Source organism: Meriones unguiculatus, chromosome 3, assembly GCF_030254825.1.
Source record: "Meriones unguiculatus strain TT.TT164.6M chromosome 3, Bangor_MerUng_6.1, whole genome shotgun sequence".
In the NCBI taxonomy this organism is placed as follows: Eukaryota; Metazoa; Chordata; class Mammalia; order Rodentia; family Muridae; genus Meriones; species Meriones unguiculatus.
The window spans coordinates 121,286,241-121,304,760 of NC_083351.1; the positions used below are offsets into that span (position 1 = coordinate 121,286,241).

Here is an 18,520-nt window from a genome sequence, read left to right on the forward strand (position 1 = left end):
CAACCATTTTCCACTGTGGTGACATAGGCACTGGTGGCGCAGGAGCAATGGCTAATGAACCTGCCAGTGGCTCACCGCCAGTCAGGGCATCACTACCCAACTACACAACTTGTTAATAAGTTACCACCAGAAAAAAAAAATAGTCTGAGTCACCTGAGAATGTCCTTGTTGCACAAGCCTGATGACCAGAGTTCAATCCCCAGATCATGAGCAAAGGTGCAAGGAGAAACTCAACTCCCCTCTGACCTCCACACATGTACCATGGCATCCATGTCCTCAATCCCCACTACTAATAAAATTTTTAAATGATCGATTTGATAATCTTGATCACTATATCATAAAGTGTCTAACCCACTGAGCTGAGAGTGCCTTTGACATGAACTGTGAATATTTAAACTTTAGAGAACTAATTCTTATAGTATTAAAAGGAGCTAGGCATGCTGCCATGGGAGAAAAGCAGCCATCAGTCCTTCTAGCTGTGATGCCCACAGACCACAATAATGTCTGGCTTAGAAGACAGTGCCAATGAAGCAACTGTGGCACTTTTAACTTGGGGGTAGCCAACTGCTATCTAATAGAACCTGTATTCTAAATAGTTATCCATATGCCTATAGGTAAGTATAGGTCTCACGCCTCATCAAAGAAGCCTTGTTTTCACAGCAGATAGTGACTGGATCACTGGACCCAAGCTGGTCAAATGCAGGAAACAAATGACTGGGGTGTTCAACTCTAACTAATAAACTTACAACAGTAGAAAGTTTTAAGAACTAGAGGATCAGGACACCTGCTGGGAAACAATGTCTTCAATATATGACCAGGAAGCTGCACCCATGAAACCTCAATAATATGGTTAGTTGCCTAAAAAAGAGCTGCAAAATGGGGATGCCAGCTGATATGCCAATGAGGATGGAGTAAATTTCACAAGGCCCAAGCCTAGATGAAGAGTTATGTACAAGCAATGGCTGCTGAGAGAGGGATAATCAGTCTTCTTCCCTGAAGGCTTATCTAGTCCTAAGCCATCAACACATGAATACACAAGCAACACTAAATGGACTCAAAAGGTTGTGTGTGTGCACGCACACACACATACATACATAGGTGTATTTGTCTGTATATACACATAAGCATACACATATATAACAATTACATGTTATATAGCTGTTATAATACATAATAATTAGAGATCATGAATTTGTGAAGGAATAAGGAGAGACATGGGAAAAGTTGAGAGAAGAGAGGGAAGAGTGAAATGACAGATGCTCCTGTAAAAAATCTCAGTTAAGACTGAATTTCTAAAAAATTTAAAGTGAATAAAGTGAGTTTATCATTTCACAGAAAGCAATTTTAAAAATGTTGCCAACTGAGAAAAAAATTAAGCTTTAAAGCTTTAAAGCAAGCAAGCAAACAAACAAACAAACATACAAATAAATAAATAAGAAATGTGAAAAACTAGTACCTGACATTACTTGAACTGTTTTCCTGCATTTACTCTTCTGGTAAGAGACTGGTATTAATTGTAAATATTTACATATATAACCCATGAACCAATATGTTCAAATGTGCAATAGGACAGAATGTATACCCTTCTAACTATAACACAGAATGATGGATTTAAATATGAAAAAGAGGAACAGTTCCTTGTGTTTTCAAATTCCTTTCTGTGGTTAACCTTTGTGAATGTGTCATGGAGCATATTCTGGTGCACTGTCAAGTAGCAATACTCTCAGTCCAGCTACTAACTAAACCCCCTTTCGAAACACACACACCTGAAGGTGGAGTTTCTCTGTTTTTTGTTTGTTTGTTTGTCTGTTTAAGATTTATTTATTTATTATGTATACAATGTTCTGCCTGCATATACACCTACACATCATAATAAATGAGTCACCATGTGGTTGCTGGGAATTGAACTCAGGATCTCTGGAAGAGCAGCCAGTGCTCTTATATTCTGAGCCATCTCTCATCTCTGTTTTTAACTCATCCCCAGCACACTACAGCAGACAGGATAAAAGAATCGAGCTGTTCATAGCACTAAGTGCCTTCAAAAAGAAATTTGAAACATCTCATACAACGATCTTACGGCTCACCTGAAAGCACTAGAAAAAAAAGCAGACACACCCAAAAGGAGTAGATGGCTGGAAATAATCAAACTCAGAGCTGAAATCAAAAAACTAGAAACATAGAGAACAATTCAAAGAATCAAAGAAATCAAGAGCTGATTCTTGGAGAAAATCAACAAGATAGACAAACCTTTAACCAAGCTAACTAAAAGGCAGAGAGACACTATCCAAGTCAACAAAATCAGAAATGAAAAGGGGACATAACAACAGACACTGTGGAAATCCCAACTATCATTAGGTCTTACTACAAAAAAAGCCTATATGCCACAAAATTTGAAAATCTAAATGAATGGACAATTTTCTTGATCGATTCCACTTACCAAAGCTGAATCAAGACCAGGTAAATCAATTAAATAGTCCTATATCCCCTAAGGAAATAGAAGTTGTCATCAAAAGTCTCCCATCCAAAAAAAGCCCAGGGACAGATGGTTTCAGCACAGAATTCTACCAGACCTTTAAAGAAGACCTAACTGCAATTCTCTTCAAACTATTCCACAAAATAGAAACAGAAAGAACATTACAAAACTCATTCCCCTTGGTACCTAAACCTCACAAAGACCCAACAAAGAAAGAGAATTTCAGGCCAATCTCCCTTATGAACATTGATGCAAAAATACTCAACAAAATACTCGCAAACTGAATCCAAAAACATATCAAAGATATCATCCACCATGACCAAGTAGGCTTCATCCCAGGTATGCAGGGGTGGTTCAATATACGGAAATCCATCAATGTAATCCACCATATAAACAAACCGAAAGAAAAAAAACCACATGATCATCTCCTTAGATGGTGAAAAGGCATTTGATAAAATCCAACATTCGTTTATGTTTAAAGCCCTTGAGAGATCAGGGATACAAGGCACATTAAACATAGCAAAGGCAATATACAGCAAGCTAATAGCCAACATCAAACTAAACGGAGAGAAACATAAATCATTCCTACTGAAATCAGGGACAAGACAAGGCTTCCCGCTCTCTCCATATCTCTTCAACATAGCTCTTGAAGTCCTTCCTAGAGCAATAAGCAATTAAAGGAGATCAAGGGGACTCAAATCAGAAAGGAAGAAGTCAAAGTATCACTATTTGCAGATGATATGATAATATATATGAGTGACCCCAAAAATTCTAACAGGGAATTCCTACAGCTGATAAACACCTTCAGCAAAGTGGCTAGATACAAAATTCACTCAAAAAAAAAAAAAAAAAAAAAAAAAGAAAAATCAGTGGCTCTTCTGTATACAAAAATACAGATGGGCTGAGAAAGATATTAGGGAAACAACACCCTTCACAATAGCCACAAAGGACATAAAGTATCTTGGTGTAACTCTAACCAAGCAGTTCAAGACTTGTATGAAAAAATACTTCCAGTCTCTGAAGAAAGAAATATAAAATATCAGAAGATAGAAAGATCTCCCATAATCATAGCTTGGCAGGATTAACATAGTAAAAAAGGCCATCTTACCAAAAGCAATCTACAGATTCAATGCAATTCCTATCAAATTACAATTCTTTACAGACCTTGAAAGAAAAATTCTCAACTTCATATGGAATAACAAGAAACCCAGAATAGATAAAACAATCCTCCACAATAAAAAATCTTCTGGAGGTATCTTCATCCCTGACCTCAAGCTGTCTTATATAGCAACAGTAATAAAAACTGCACGGTAATGGAATAAAAACAGACTGGTAGATCAATGGAATAAAAATAAACCCACACACTTATGGACACCTGATTTTTGACAAAGATGCAAAAAACATACAATGGAAAAAAGATAGCCTCTTCAACAAATGCTGCTGGTCTAACCGGATGTCTACATGTAGAAAAATGTGAATAGATCCATTCTTATCACCCTGCACAAAACTAAGCTCCAAGTGGATACAAAGACCTCAACATAAAACCGGACACACTAAACATGTTAGAAGAAAAAGTGGGGAAGAGCCTGGAACTCATTGGCACAGGAGAAAAATTCCTAAACAGAACACCAACAGCCCAGGCTCTTAGAGCAACAATTGATAAATGGGACCTCATGAAACTGAAAAGCTTCTATAAAGCAGAAGACATTGTCATTAGAACAAAACAACCTACAGACTGGGAAAGGATCTTCACTAACCGTATATCAGACAGAGGGCTAATATCTAGAATATATAAACAACTCAAGAAGTTAAACAGCAACAAATCACTAATCCAATTAAAAAAATGGGATACAGAGAGCTAAACAGAGAATTCTCAATAGAGGAATATCGAATGGCAGAGAAACACTTAAAGAAATGCTCAATGTCCTTAGTCGCCAGGGAAATGTAAATCAAAACGACCCCGAGATTTCACCTTACACTCATCAGAATGGCTAAGATCAAAAAGTCAAGCGACAATACATGCTGGAGAGGTAGAGAAAGGGGAACCCTCTTCCAGTGCTGGTGGGAATGCAAACTTGTACAACCACTTTGGAAATCAATCTGCCGCTTTCTCAGACAATTAGGAGTAATGCTGCCTCAAAGTCCAGCTATACCACTCCTAGGCATAAATCCAAAATATGCTCTAGTATACAACAAGGACATTTGCTCAACCATATTTGTAGCAGCTTTTTTTGTAATAGCCAGAATCTGGAAACAACCCAGATGTCCCTCAACTGAGGAATGGACACAGAAATTGTGGTGCATTTACACAGTAGAATACTATTCAGCAATTAAAAACAAGGAAATAATGAAATTTGCAGGTAAATGGTGGGAACTAGAAAAGATCATCCTGAGTGAGGTATCCCAGAAGCAGAAAGACACACATGGTATATACTCACTTATAAGTGGATATTAGACATATAATATAGGATAAACACACTAAAATCTGTACACCTAAAGAAGCTAAGCAAGAAGGAGGACCCTGGCTAAGATGATCAATCTTCAAAACTTTAGGCAGAGTGCAGGGAATTTTATGAAAGAAGGGGGAGATAGAAAGACCTTTAGGGGACAGAAGTTCCACAAAGAGAGCAACAACCAAAATATCTGGGCCCAGGGGTCTTTTCTGAGATTGATACTCCAACCAAGGACCATTCATGGACATAACCTAGAATTCCTGCACAGATGTAGCCCAAGGCAGCTCAGTCTCCAAGTGTGTTTCCTAGCAAGGGGAATGGGTGCTATCTCTGACATGAACTCAGTGGCTGACTCTTTGATCACCTCCCACTGAAGGGAGGAACAGCCTTGCCAGGTCACAGAGGAAGACAATGCAGCTAGTCCTGATGAGGCCTGATAGGCTAGGGTCAGATGGAAGGGGAGGAGGACCTCCCTTATCAGTGGACTGTGGGAGAGGCTTGGGAGAAGAGGGAGGGAAGGTGGGATTGGGAGGGGAAGAGAGAGGGGTCTATAGCTGGGATACAAAGTGAATAGATTGTAATAAATAAAAAAAAATTAATTAATTAAAAAAAAATCCAGCTGTCTTCCAAAATGCAAAATAGTCTATTCCATTTTACTGTTTTGGATGGTTATTTTCCATAAAAATATATTACTTAGACTAACACGTGTTACTTAAATTTTTTCATTAAATTTCAGGTTTAAAAAACTTTAACAGTGTCTAACTCTGTAGCCTACACTGGCCTAAAACTTATGAAGTCCATGCTGGCCTCAAACTCACAGCAATCCTCCTGCTTCAGTCTCCTTAGTGCTGGGATTATAGGCATGAGCCATTACATCCAGTTCCAACTGGAATTTCTAATATAACAAAAGCCACATAAACAAAAACTCTTTCAGAGCCACAGGACTTTTCAGGAGTGTAAAGGCATGTATGGAAACCATAGCTGTCAATCAGTGACTGAAAACTGTTGGAATGTGATCCTGTTCTATTCCAAAGAACACTTTTTGAAACTCTCAGACTTAGCTGCATCTAGTTGGAGATCAGAAAAACTCACATTGAAATATTGTATCTCTGGCTTCCTCTGAAAAAAACAAACAAACAAAAAAGCTGGCCATCTGGCAATATTCAACTGACAGCATTACAGGCTGGTACTGAAGAGCTGTCCCCTGGGCCAGGCAGAGGGACTCTGGCCCTCTGTAAGGGCCATGCTCATTACCTGCCCAGACTCCCCTGTATTGGCTCTAGGCATGTGATGGTTGTTTCACCATCTTGTCTCACACTCAAGATTCTTCTGGCAAACCAGCCTTGTGAACTGCACAGCACTTCCTTGTAATTCTCATTTTTTCTCATTCCCACAGGCTTGGTAACTCCAAGGCAACAATTAGAAGTAGAGGTGTCATCTAGTCTTCCTTTTTTTGGTCAGTGACATATTAAATATGGTTCCTATCACATTCTATTCTAGGAAAACTAAGGTGTGCTTCATGTTGTCTCTAGAGAAAACTCAGCATGCCCATCCCAAGATTAACAGCTGGCCAAAAAGAATGTTATGACTTAAGTGTTAAAGCAGGCAGGCCTATTATCCTCCAAGAGCTTTTCAATTTGTGATGACTTCAAACCTGTCCCAGGGAGCCTCATGTTTAGGAGGCTGCTTAGGGGGTCTCTGTGGTGGTATTATTATTATTATTTTATTTTTTCCCGGAGACAGGATTTCTCTGTGTAGCCTTGGCTATCCTGGCCTTGAACTCACAGTGACCGCCTGCCTCTGCCTCCTTCATGCTGGGATTAAAGGCATGTGCCACCATGCCTGGCTCCCTGTTGTATTTTTGGATTACTCTTAGACTATAGACAAACTCTGGAGCACTAAAGCCAAGTGCATTAAGGAGGAGGATGCTAGGATGGGCTAAGAGCCGCTGATGTCTCCTCTCCCAGAGTTTCCAGACATACTTACTGGTATGCCACGGCCCTGGAAACGCTGCACATCCTCTTCAGGAAGGGGAGTGGGGACAACAAAGTATGCTGGCAACCTAGAAGAGACAGCATCGGCTTTTGGTTAAGACACTTATTTCACAAAATGCAAAACCTCCCATCAGTGAATACAAGGAAGTAACACGGAACTACCAAAAGAGGACCACACTTTCCTTTTAAGAACCAGCTCAGATGAACTGCCATCCCTGGGTTGGTAATAAATATTCTGACCAAATAAGTTAGCAATCTGGATTCCAACCCTAGCTCTGCCTAAGGCTCCGCACAGCCCTGCCTCTGTCAGCAAGGAAGGCAAGTTGTTTTCTTTCTGTGTCTGTCCTCTTCAACAAAATGAGGGAGATGGAGGATGTGGGCCCATCTCTGCAACAGAGCCCCTGCCTAGCAGGCACAAGGCCATAGATTTGATCTTTAGCACTAAAAAAGGGTGAGGTTGGAAAATCTAAAAGTATATGAAGTCCAGTAACAACATAAACACCTATGTCACTTATAATTAAACTAAAAATCAGTAACCATGATGACTGTTGTCCATTTCATCACATGCTCTGAGATGGGCATGGTGGCAAATGACTTTAATCCCAACACTTAGGAGGTAGGTTCTCTGAGTTCAAGGCCAGCCTGGTCTACATAGTGAGTTTCAGGATAGCCAGGGCAAAAAAAAAAAAAAAAAAAAAGCCTGTCTCAAAACAACAACACAAAAACAAAACAATAACAAAAGGAGAAAGACCCAATTTCATAAAACAAGTTTTGCCAACAACAAATATTTAAGGAGTGTGCTTCTGTGGCAGACACCATTCTAATCCATCACGATTCACTTAATCCAACATCTATCAGGTATTCAGTATAATTATTTACATTTTACAGAAAGAAACCAGGAAATTGAGGGTCTTCCTGGGTTACAACCAGAGACCTGGAGCCATTGTGATTTCATTATCTACAGGAGAAACTTCATCTCAACAAGAATATGCCGGCTGAACAGCAGACAATGAGAAAGCTAGATTGTTCCAAGTGGGAGGGATCAAAAACATGGGCACACTGGCTCCTAGTCAACAGACTCCTCCCTAAGAGCTGTAAAGATGTTTCCCTCGAAGAAGTTGAAATAAAGCCTCCTGACACAGAAGGCCCCTGTGTGGCTCAGCAGCAACGGAGTAATCAGATGATGTTTGCATATACGCTACATGTTTAACCTCAATCTGTCAAGCATCAAGTCATGGAACAGAGACATTTTTTAAAAAAAGTTTTTGTGTATATGTATGTGTCCCTGAGTGTATGTCTGTGTACCATGTCCATGCAAGTGACTTCAAAAACCAGAAGAGGTGTTGGATCCCTAGTCCTCTGCAAGGCCAGAAAGTAGTCTTATCCACCGTTCCGCAAGCACCGTAGAAAGATGGATCTTTAAAGTCAAAGAGTTCAGAACACAAATGACTGAGCCATTAATCAATTCCCAGGAGGTGGACTAACATACTAAATATCACGAGGGAATGTGGTCATCAAACTCCACACTGTGGGAAACAATTAGCAAACAGTTTGATATCCTCAAGAAAAAAATGATGGTGTGAGTACCTACACATAAAGCAATTTAAGAAATGGCAAAAAATGCTACTCCAAATCTTTATTAAGAATAAATTAAAAAGATGAAAGAGAAATGTTTCCAAAATCCTATGTTCATATAATCCTAGTATTTGGGTGGCCAGCCTGGGACATATAGTGAAGCCCCGTCTCAAAACACACGCACGCACGCACGCACCCACGCACCAAACTTCTTTTTACCTCCATGCAGACAATTTTAAAAGGACAAAGATCCCATGAGACCATGATGTATACTAAGGTCTGTGAACCACTGGTCATGGCAAAGGCCCTCAAGTCACAAACAGAATTAAGACTTTGACTTTTGAAGTTCTGAGGTACTTACATTTTCTTATATACTTGCCTGAGTAGGTGGGCAGTAAGCTAACCTTTCTTTAGGGATGGTCACTAAAGTAAAAACACTTTCACAGAACAATGGCTTTAAACTCAAACTGCCCATTAAAAGTAGAGTGAAAAATTAGAAAATTACGAAAATCCAGGCTTGAGTCCCTGATTACAAACCAGAAGCTTAAAGCTCTCCAGGAATGCAGGGGATTAAAACTGCTGTTCTGGAATGTTCTGGAATGCCATGCTATCAGGGTAGAGCAGCATCCCTTGGGAAATGCAGGCTCGGCTCACTCCACCTGCCCAGTCAGCACCTGCTTATCTAACACTGGGAAGCCCTGACTGGACTGTAACTCCCACACGGGCTACTGAGGAGTTCTCAATGCACCTTCTTCAATACTGTGTTCTATTAAGCTGCAGTGGGCCCTGGACCTAAATAACTCTGCATGTCTTCCCCACCTAGTAAGATTAAATACTCCACAGTGTTAACTCTCTGGTTAACGTCATCTTACATGAAGCTGTTCATCCACAAAAAGAATATCTAGTAAATCTGAGTCCCTGTCCCTGAGCACTATTGAAAAGCACCACACCAGGCACAGGGTAGAGGGTGTTCTCACCTATCCCATTTAGCTCCAGTGGATCCCAGGCAGTCTGAGACTATGAGCAATTAGTCTTCCTCTTCAAACAGCCCCTTGAAGTAGCAGGATAAGTTCAGAGTAAAGAGCCTTTCTTGGGGCAGCTTCAGTTGTGGAAGCTGGGAAGCTGGTCAACCCAGTCATGGCACAGCTATAGTCTGGTGAGGGTAAGCCAAGCGCAGAGCTATATCTCGCTGTGTTGCCACTGGTTCATGGGTCCCTCTGCAAAGCACCCACTCCATGGAGCTATATACCTTCTTGTATCTCCACAAGGAAGTGGAGTGAAGTAAGGATTTAGGAGTTGAAAAAGAGAAGCAATAGGCCTGTGACACCCAAACAGTCAGCTACAGTTTCTCCTTCTTTCCTAGACAGAATAGGGGAGTGGGTTGCCCTGTCCATGTTTCAGATTGGTTGAAATCAAAGCTGCTATGCTGAAGAAACCGGAGACAGCCCAATATAAAAAGTGCTATGAACCAACAGTATTTTATGGAGCTGTCAGCAGACTGCTAAGAAGTTATGTTCTCAAATGATAAGACTCAAGTTTCTAAAAACAGATCCACAGAGTCATCCTTTAAAAATGTAGGCCAGATCACTCCCTGCTTCTGCTCAAACTCCCCCTCACTGTTCTCAAAATGAAAAGGGATAAATTCTTCTGGAAGCATCCAACCATCCCTTCTCCTTACCCCTTTCTCTGGCCTGCTCCTCCCTAGTCCTTAGGCTTCTTGCTGAAGCACACACAGCCCTGCCCTGGATGTTCCTGCCTACCAGGCTTCTCTGACTCTCCTTCTCCTGGCTCTGATCAAAGGCCACTTAGCCCTAGGACCTTTCTGACCACCCTCTTCTCCACCACCTCCAGCTCTCCCCACCTTTTTCCTGATCTGTTTCTCCACAGAACTTTTTTTTTATACTGATATTAAAACCAGGGCCTCATACATGACAGGCAAGTGCCCTATTTCACCAAGTATCAGTCTCAATAGCTCTCTACCTTAAATTTTTTTCTATGTATTCTTGTGTGTCTGATGTTTGAGTGCATGTGTGGCCAGGCAATAGTTTTCAGGAGTCAGCTTTCTACTTCTGCATTAGGTTCTGAGATGAACAGCAGGATCATCCAAACTGCTTTACCTGCTAAGCCATCTTTTTCAGAAAAGGTCTCTCAATGAATCTGGAGCTCACCAGCTGGTTAGACTGGACAGCCAGCAAGCCCCAGGAATCAGGTTATCTTGACCTCCCCAGCACTTCCATTACACATACATTTCTTTTACATGGGTTCTGGGGATCAAACTGAGGTCCTCATCCTTGTGTGGGAAGCACTCTACCAACTAAGCCATCTTCCCAACCCTACTGTTGAGTGTCTTAATAGATGCTCTAAGGACTTCTGTTAAAAGCTTCTGTCAAGCCTTGACAGCTGTCTCCAACATCTCACACAAACAATAAAAATAAAAGGTGTAGTTGAAGGAAGGGATGTGTACATAGTTGATGGCAGTGCCAGACAACACAATCTCTGAGGCGGTCAGTCTGATGATTCTTAAACAGCTAAACACAGTTAATCACACGTTTTGGCACTGCATTAGATTATATACCAGAAAGAAATAAAAAGCATATCCTCATAAAACTTCTACATAAAGATTTGTGACAGTTTTATACAGAAAAGCCTTGAACTAAAACAACCCAAATATCCATCAACAAAAGAAAGGATAAATAAAATATGGAATATGTTGTTTGGTAATAAAAAGAAAAAGCCAGAGGTGTTGGTACATGTCTGTACTGGATGCAGGAAGACCTTCAGTTTGGGGCTAATTTGGACTAACGAGTGAGTTCTAGACCCACCTGGGCTCTAAAGAAAGACTCTGTCTCAAAAATAATAATAATAAATAAATAAATTAAAGAGAGAGAAGGCAGTCATTTAAAGACCACCTATTCTATGTTTTGTTGTTTTTTTTAATATAAAAAGTGTCCAGAACAGGCAAATATATCATTTGCTTAGGGACTTGGACAGAGACGAAAACTGAGGCAAAATGTGGGATGACTATCAAACTTAGATTTTCTTTCCAGAATGATTAAAATGTTCTAAAACTTACTAAGATTCTAACTGTAGAACAATGTCAATACATTCAAACATAGTGTTGGGGGTTGGAGAGACGGCTTAGTGGTTTGGTTTGTTTTGAGACAGGGTCTCTCTATGTGGCCCTGGCTGTTGCTGAACTTGCTATGTAGACCAGGTTAGACTCAAACTCAGAGATCCACCTGTCTCTGCCTCCCAAATGCTGGGATTAAAAGCATACATCATTAAGCATAGCTGTGTACACTATTCTTCCAAAAGACCCAAGTTCAGTTCATAGCACCCACTTCACAGACAAGTCACAGACACCCGTGACTCCAGCTCCATGGGATATGTGATGACTCATCTTGGTTGTCAACTTGACTGTCTATGAAATGAACTACAACACAAGCTTCTGGGCACTTCTGTGAGGCATTTTCTTGATCACATCTGAAGTAGAAAGATACACTAAATGTGGGTGACACCTTCTGGCAGTCTGGACAAAAGGACAAAGAAGAGACCTGTTTTTATGGCTGCTTGCCTTCACTTTTACTGACAAGATCATCTATCTGATACTGTGGAATTCCTTTGCTGGTATCAGAACCAACTTCTTCAACATTTCAACTGAATCCTCCAACCCTTCAGTGTTAGGCTGGAACTGCTGAGATAGCCAGCCTTGTGGACTGAGCAGCTCCTGGATTCTCAGTTTCTCTAGTGTGAGGCAGCTATTGTCGGACTCCCAAGACCATACCCTGTAAGAAACCTAATAGTGTGTGTGTGTGAGAGAGAGAGAGAGAGAGAGAGAGAGAGAAAGAGACAGAAGAGAGTGAATATCATATCCCCATTCTATAAGACTTGCTTCTTCAGAGAACCCTACTATATGATCTAGGCCTTCTTCTGGCCTCCAAGAGCACCTATAGACATATATGCACATATCCACACACATAAACATGTAACTAATGGTAACAGCCGACGTGGATAGCTTACCTGTCACAGACTTTGTAGTCTTCATTCACACTCACTGTTTTGTACTTCACACCACCCTTGGTCCGATCCAGCTCCCAACACCAGTCTTTCAGTGTGTCAAACATTACAGTATGGTTCCTGGGATCAGTGGCTAAGAAAACAAAATAAACATGACAGTAAAGTCTTTGCACAATGCTGGTATTTGTTCAAATGAGCATACACACTCTGAACCTACTTTGTTACACTGAGTCTATCTTTATCAAAGGATAAATTCACACCTTAATTATTCCACTTTTCTCCACTTTCTGTCATTAATCAAAATTATAATGGGAATTTTATTCAAATGTTTATTACATTTATCATGTGTGTTGGAGAGGGAGATGGCATGCCTGTCATAGTGCACATTTGTTGAGCAGAGGACAACTTGCAGGGGTCAGTTCTCCCACCACGTGAGTGGTGGAGATTAAACTGGAATTGACAGGTCTGAGCCATCCCACTGGTCCAAGCTGTCTCTACATACTGTAGGAAAGGAGCTGTTTTGTTCTTAAAGATTTATTTTCATTATTTTATGTTTATATGTATGTATCTGTTTCTATACTCCAAGTGTGTGGAAACCTGTGGGGTCCAGACAATGGTGCTGGAGTTACAGGCAGTTGTGAGCCATACAATATGGGTGTTGGGAGCTGAACTTGGTCCTAGGGAAAAGCAGCAAGCACTGTTAACTGCTAAGCCGTTCCTCTAGCCCTATGAAGATATTTTTGTTCCACTCCTTATAAAAGTAATTCCTAGCTCCATTCTCAGTCATCTTCCCATGAGATAATTTACATAAAACAAAACCCTGTGAAACACAGAAAGACGGGCTTGGCACGAAAGCTAATAAAGGAAGTATTTTTAGCCCTACCACATGTGTATAACATGGCACACTGATCAGAACAGCATGTCAGACTCTGGAATGAAAATCCTTCTTCAGTTTGTGACGTGCTACTTGCAAGAGACCTGTCCAGGATGGCACGTTGGTTACTGAAGGCCATAAACAGATCAGAGAGTTACAGTGAACAAAGTGGCCAATAGCCAAGGTCTACATCATGGTGACAGGAACTTTGGCTACTAAATCAGCAGTGTTAGAACAAAATGTCCAGAAGTACTGCCTAAAGCTCAGCAGAAATGGCTGTGGCCTTTCTCCAGACAATCACTGACTGCTGGAAGTGGATGCACATCAAAAAACAAAAACAAAAACAAAAACAAAACCCCACCAAGCTTCCTGGAAAAAAGGCAAGTGTTTGCTAAAACCACCCCAGCTGCTTCTGTTAAATAAAATTATAGTAAAAGTACCTAGAATAATGACAATAACCAATGTTTACAAACAAATTTCTTGACTGCCAACATTTTATCACCTGATCTTACATTATATCATAGTTGAAACACATTAAAAATATTGTATAAGTGGGATGGAAAGATGGTTCAGTGGTTAAGAGCAGTGGCCTTAACCAGCCTACCCAGGTTCGATTCTATCACCCACATGGCAGCTCTTAACTACCTATAACTCCAGTTTCAGGGAATCCAATGTCCTCTTCTAACCACAATGGGTAACACGCACACATGCAGGCAAACAATCAGACATGTAAAAACAACTAAATCCAAAAAGATATAAGACAGGAACAGTACTCACTCCTATAATGTCAATATTTAGAAGGCTAAAGTAGAATTGAGTTTGAGAGCAGCCTGAGCTACATACATATTAGAACCCTGCCTCAAAATAAGACTATAGACAGACAAACAGATACCATGTCTATCTATGTAGCATAAAAATACTAGGCTGAGGGGGAAAGATCCATTAGTAATGTGCTTGCCTTTCAAGCATGAAGACCTAGTTTGGTTCGGGCAGGTGCTTGTATTCTCAGCACTGTGGAGGTAGAGAAGGAAGGATCCGAACTAAAAGGCACTCCATTAACAAAACCATACAAAAAACTAATGGCTGCTGCGCTGTGGTGGCGCACACCTTTAATCCCAGCACTTGAAAGGCAGAAGCAGGCAGATCTCTGAGTTTGAAGCTGGCCTGGTCTACAGAGTGAGTTCTAGGACAGGCAGAGCTGCACAGAGAAACCCTGTCTTAAAAAACAAAAACAAAAACAAAAACTAATGGCCAACCTTTACTCCCTGGACCTCCCAATGAAGGTTAGGAGGAAAAACAGAGAAGGATGGAATTACAATAGAATAAAGGTTCTATATACTCTGGGTACCTGGTAGAAAACAAACAAACAAAAACAAAAACCAAACACCAGCTAGTCATACAACTACCAAGTTCCAAAGGAAAGGGTTTAACATACTGACCATGTGTTGGCAAGCCTAGAAACTGTCCTAGCAAGAACCAGACCAAAAACATCAGGATTGGTGCTACACACCTTTAATCTTAGCACTCAAGGACAAAGAGATGAGAGGATGCATCTCTGAGTTTGAGGCCAGCGTGGTTTTGATTTATTTTTTATTTTTATTAATTACACTTTATTTACTTTGTATCCCCCCTGTGGTTCCCTCCCTCCTACACTCCCAATCCCATCCTCCCTCCCCCTTCTCCACACATGCCCCTCCCCAAGTGCACTGATTGGGGAGGTCCTCCTCCCCTTCCTTCTGATCCTAGTCTATCAGGTCTCATCAGGAGTGGTTGCATTGTCTTCCTCTGTGGCCTGGTAAGGTTGCTCCCACCTCAGGGGGAGGTGATCAAAGAGCAGGCCAATCAGTTCATGTCAGAGACAGTCCCTGTTCCCATTACTAGGGAACCCACTTGGACACTGAACTGCTATGGGCTACATCTGTGCAGGGGTTCTAGGTTATCTCCATGAATGGTCCTTGGATGGAGTATCAGTCTCAGAAAAGACCCCTGGGCCCAGATTTTTTGGTTCTGTTGCTCTGCTTGTGAAGCTCCTGCAGGGAGAAAACGGGAAAGAGGACAGGAGTCTACCACAGAGGGCTTCTAAAAGGCTCTACCTGCAGGGTATCAGAGGCCAGCCTGTTTTAGATAGTGACTTCCAAGGCCAGTTAGGGTTACATAGTAAGACCCTGTCTTCAATAACAGTTTTTGTTTTGTTTTTTTTTTTTTTAATTAAAATGTACGGAAAATGCAGAACTCATAAAACTGAAGTACTGTTTTTTAAATATGAATCAAGAGATGCCCATATATAATTAGTCAACACAACCAAAACTGCACACCACCACCAGGCCAGAATCAGAATAAAAAGAGGCAGAATTTCTAAAAATAGAGATGATTATTTCTCAAGTGTGAGACCAATAGATGTACATATAAACTGTGGTAATCAACAAAAAAAGCCATGCTTATGTCTCCCAACATTGTAGCTACATTATAAAGAACCGTCTGTAACAAAGATGAACTTCTGAGACAAATTTCCTGTTTGACTTACTAATATTAATGAGAACTATATTTCCCATACATAGCCCATCACGAATAATAGGTTCCTTTCCTTCTTTGAAACAGGGTCTCTGTGTATATCCCTGGTTGGTCTGCAATCTGGTTCCTAAATCAGGCTTGCACTGAACTCACAGATATCCACCTGCCTTTGCATTCAAGAATTGGGCCATTAAGCCAAGATAACAGGCACTTTTATTCTCAACTAACTCTCATATAATGAATGTATCCTATCTGCCATGAATTTAATACTTAATAATCTTCACAAGAGAGATATTAACAATTTTTAAAATGAGAAAATACACCAGGTAGTGGTGATACACACCTTTAATCCCAGCACTTGGGAGCCAGAGGCAGGTGGATTTCTGAGTTCTGAGTTGACGGCCAGCCTGGTCTATAGAGCTAGTTTCAGAACAGCTAAAGCTACCACAGAGAAACCCTGTCTCAAAAAACCAACCAACAAATAATAAATAAAATAAGAAAACACAAATACACAGGCATTTAGAATCCTAAAAGGACATCACCAAGAAAGAACTTCTTCTCTACAACATACAGTCAAGATGTTAGAAATACAAAGCAGAAGATAGGGAGATGGCTCAGTGGGTAAAGTGCTTGGTATAAAAGCATAAGGACATGAGCTCAGATCCCTAGAATCTACTTAAAAATGGGGTTGGGTGTAATGGCCTCCGCTTTAAATCCCAGCAGAGGCAGGGAGATCTCTGTGAGACTGAGGCCAGCCTGTCTCCACAGTAAGCTCCAGGATAGCAAGGACTACTTAAGAGAGCTCTATCTCAAAAAACAAGCCAACAAGAAAAGCCAGGCAGGCACAGCAGCACTGCAAATCAGCACTGAAGGGAAGGAGGTAAGCAAACAGAGTGGATCCCTGACACTCACCAGCCAATAAGCTCTAGGTTCAATGAGAGATCTCGTCTCACAAACTGAAGTGGAGAGGAATTGTGGAAAATATTTGACAATATTGTACACACATACCTACATGAATATGTACATACCACACACAATCCATATAACGATAACCAACAAGAAACAAGGTTACATTCCCACCAGCAGTGGAGGAGGGTTCCCCTTTCTCCACATCCTCTCCAGCATGTGTTGTCACTTGAGCTTTTGATCTTAGCCATTCTGATGGATATAAGGTGAAATCTCAGGGTCGTTTTGATTTGCATTTCCCTGATGACTAAGGACGTTGAGCATTTCTTTAAGTGTTTTTCGGCCATTTGTTTTTCCCCTATTGAGAATTCTCTGTTTAGCTCTGTACCCCATTTTTTAATTGGATTACTTGATTTGTTACTGTTTAACTTCTTGAATTCTTTATATATACTGGATATTAGCCCTCTGATATAGGGTTGGCGAAGATCCTTTACCAATCTGTAGGCAGTCGTTTTGTTCTGATGACAGTGTCCTTTGCTTTACAGAAGCTTTTTAGTTTCATGAGGTCCCACTTATACTCAAGTACACAATAAGGACATTTGCTCAACCATGTTTGTAGCAGCTTTATTTGTAATTGCCAGAAGCTGGAAATGACCCAGATACCCCTCAACTGAAGAATGGATATAGAAATTGTGGTACATCTACACAATGGAATATTACTCAGCAATAAAAAACAAGGAAATCATGAAATCTTCAGGTAAATGCTGGGAACTAGAAAAGATCATCTTGAGTGAGGTATCCCAGAAGCAGAAAGACACACAGGGTATATACTCACTCATAAGTGGATATTAGATATATAATATAGGATAAACATACTAAAATCTGTACACCTAAAGAAACTAATCAAGAAGGAGGACTCTTGCTATAAAATGCTCAATCCCCATTCAGAAAGGCAAAGAGCATGGACATCAGAAAAAGGAGAAAACAGGGAACAGGACAGGAGCCAGCCACAGAGGGCCTCTGAAAGGCTCTACCCTGCAGTGTATCGAAGCAGATTCTGAGACTTATGGCCAACCTTTGGGCAGAGTACAGGGAATCTTATGAAGGAAGTGGGAGACAATAAGACCTGGAGAGAACAGGAGCTCCACAAGGAGAACAACAGAACCAAAAAATCTGGGCCCAGGGGTCTTTTCTGAGACTGATACTCCATCCAAAGACCATTCATGGAGATAACCTAGGACCCCTGCACAGACATAGCCCATGGCAGTACAGTGTCCAAGATAGTTCCAAGTAATGGGAACAAGGACTGTCTCTGACATGAACTGATTGGCCTGCTCTTTGATCACCTCCCCCTGAGGTGGGAGCAACCTTACCAGGCCACAGAGGAAGACAATGCAACCACTCCTGATGAGACCTGATAGACTAGGATCAGAAGGAAGGGAAGGAGAACCTTCCCAATCAGTGCACTTGGGGTGGAGAAGGGGGAGGGAAGATTGGATTGGGAGGGGAGGAGGGAGGGAGCTACAGGGGGGATACAAGGTGAATAAACTGTAATTGATAAATTAAAATAATAATTTTTAAAAAAAGAAAAGAAAACAACAAAACTCTCAGATAGACATAATCACTTATACCTATAATCCCAGCATTTGAGAGGCTAAAGCCACTAGTTGGAGGCTACCTTGTACTACATAGTGAGTACTAGGCCAGGCTGGGCTAT

At 40.9% G+C, this 18,520-nt stretch overlaps 1 protein-coding gene across 3 annotated transcripts in view; it reads right to left on the reverse strand.

The window, feature by feature from the left end:
- Mtmr12 (myotubularin related protein 12) overlaps positions 1–18,520 on the reverse strand; it is a 72,877-nt gene that overhangs the window by 19,299 nt on the left and 35,058 nt on the right. For all 3 annotated transcript variants that reach the window (XM_021633733.2, XM_021633732.2, XM_060380446.1), the window contains 2 exons: positions 12,516–12,645; positions 6,913–6,988 (listed from right to left, as the gene is read on the reverse strand). In XM_021633733.2, the coding sequence (XP_021489408.1) occupies positions 6,913–6,988; positions 12,516–12,645 (206 nt within the window). The remainder of the gene's footprint in view (positions 1–6,912; positions 6,989–12,515; positions 12,646–18,520) is intronic.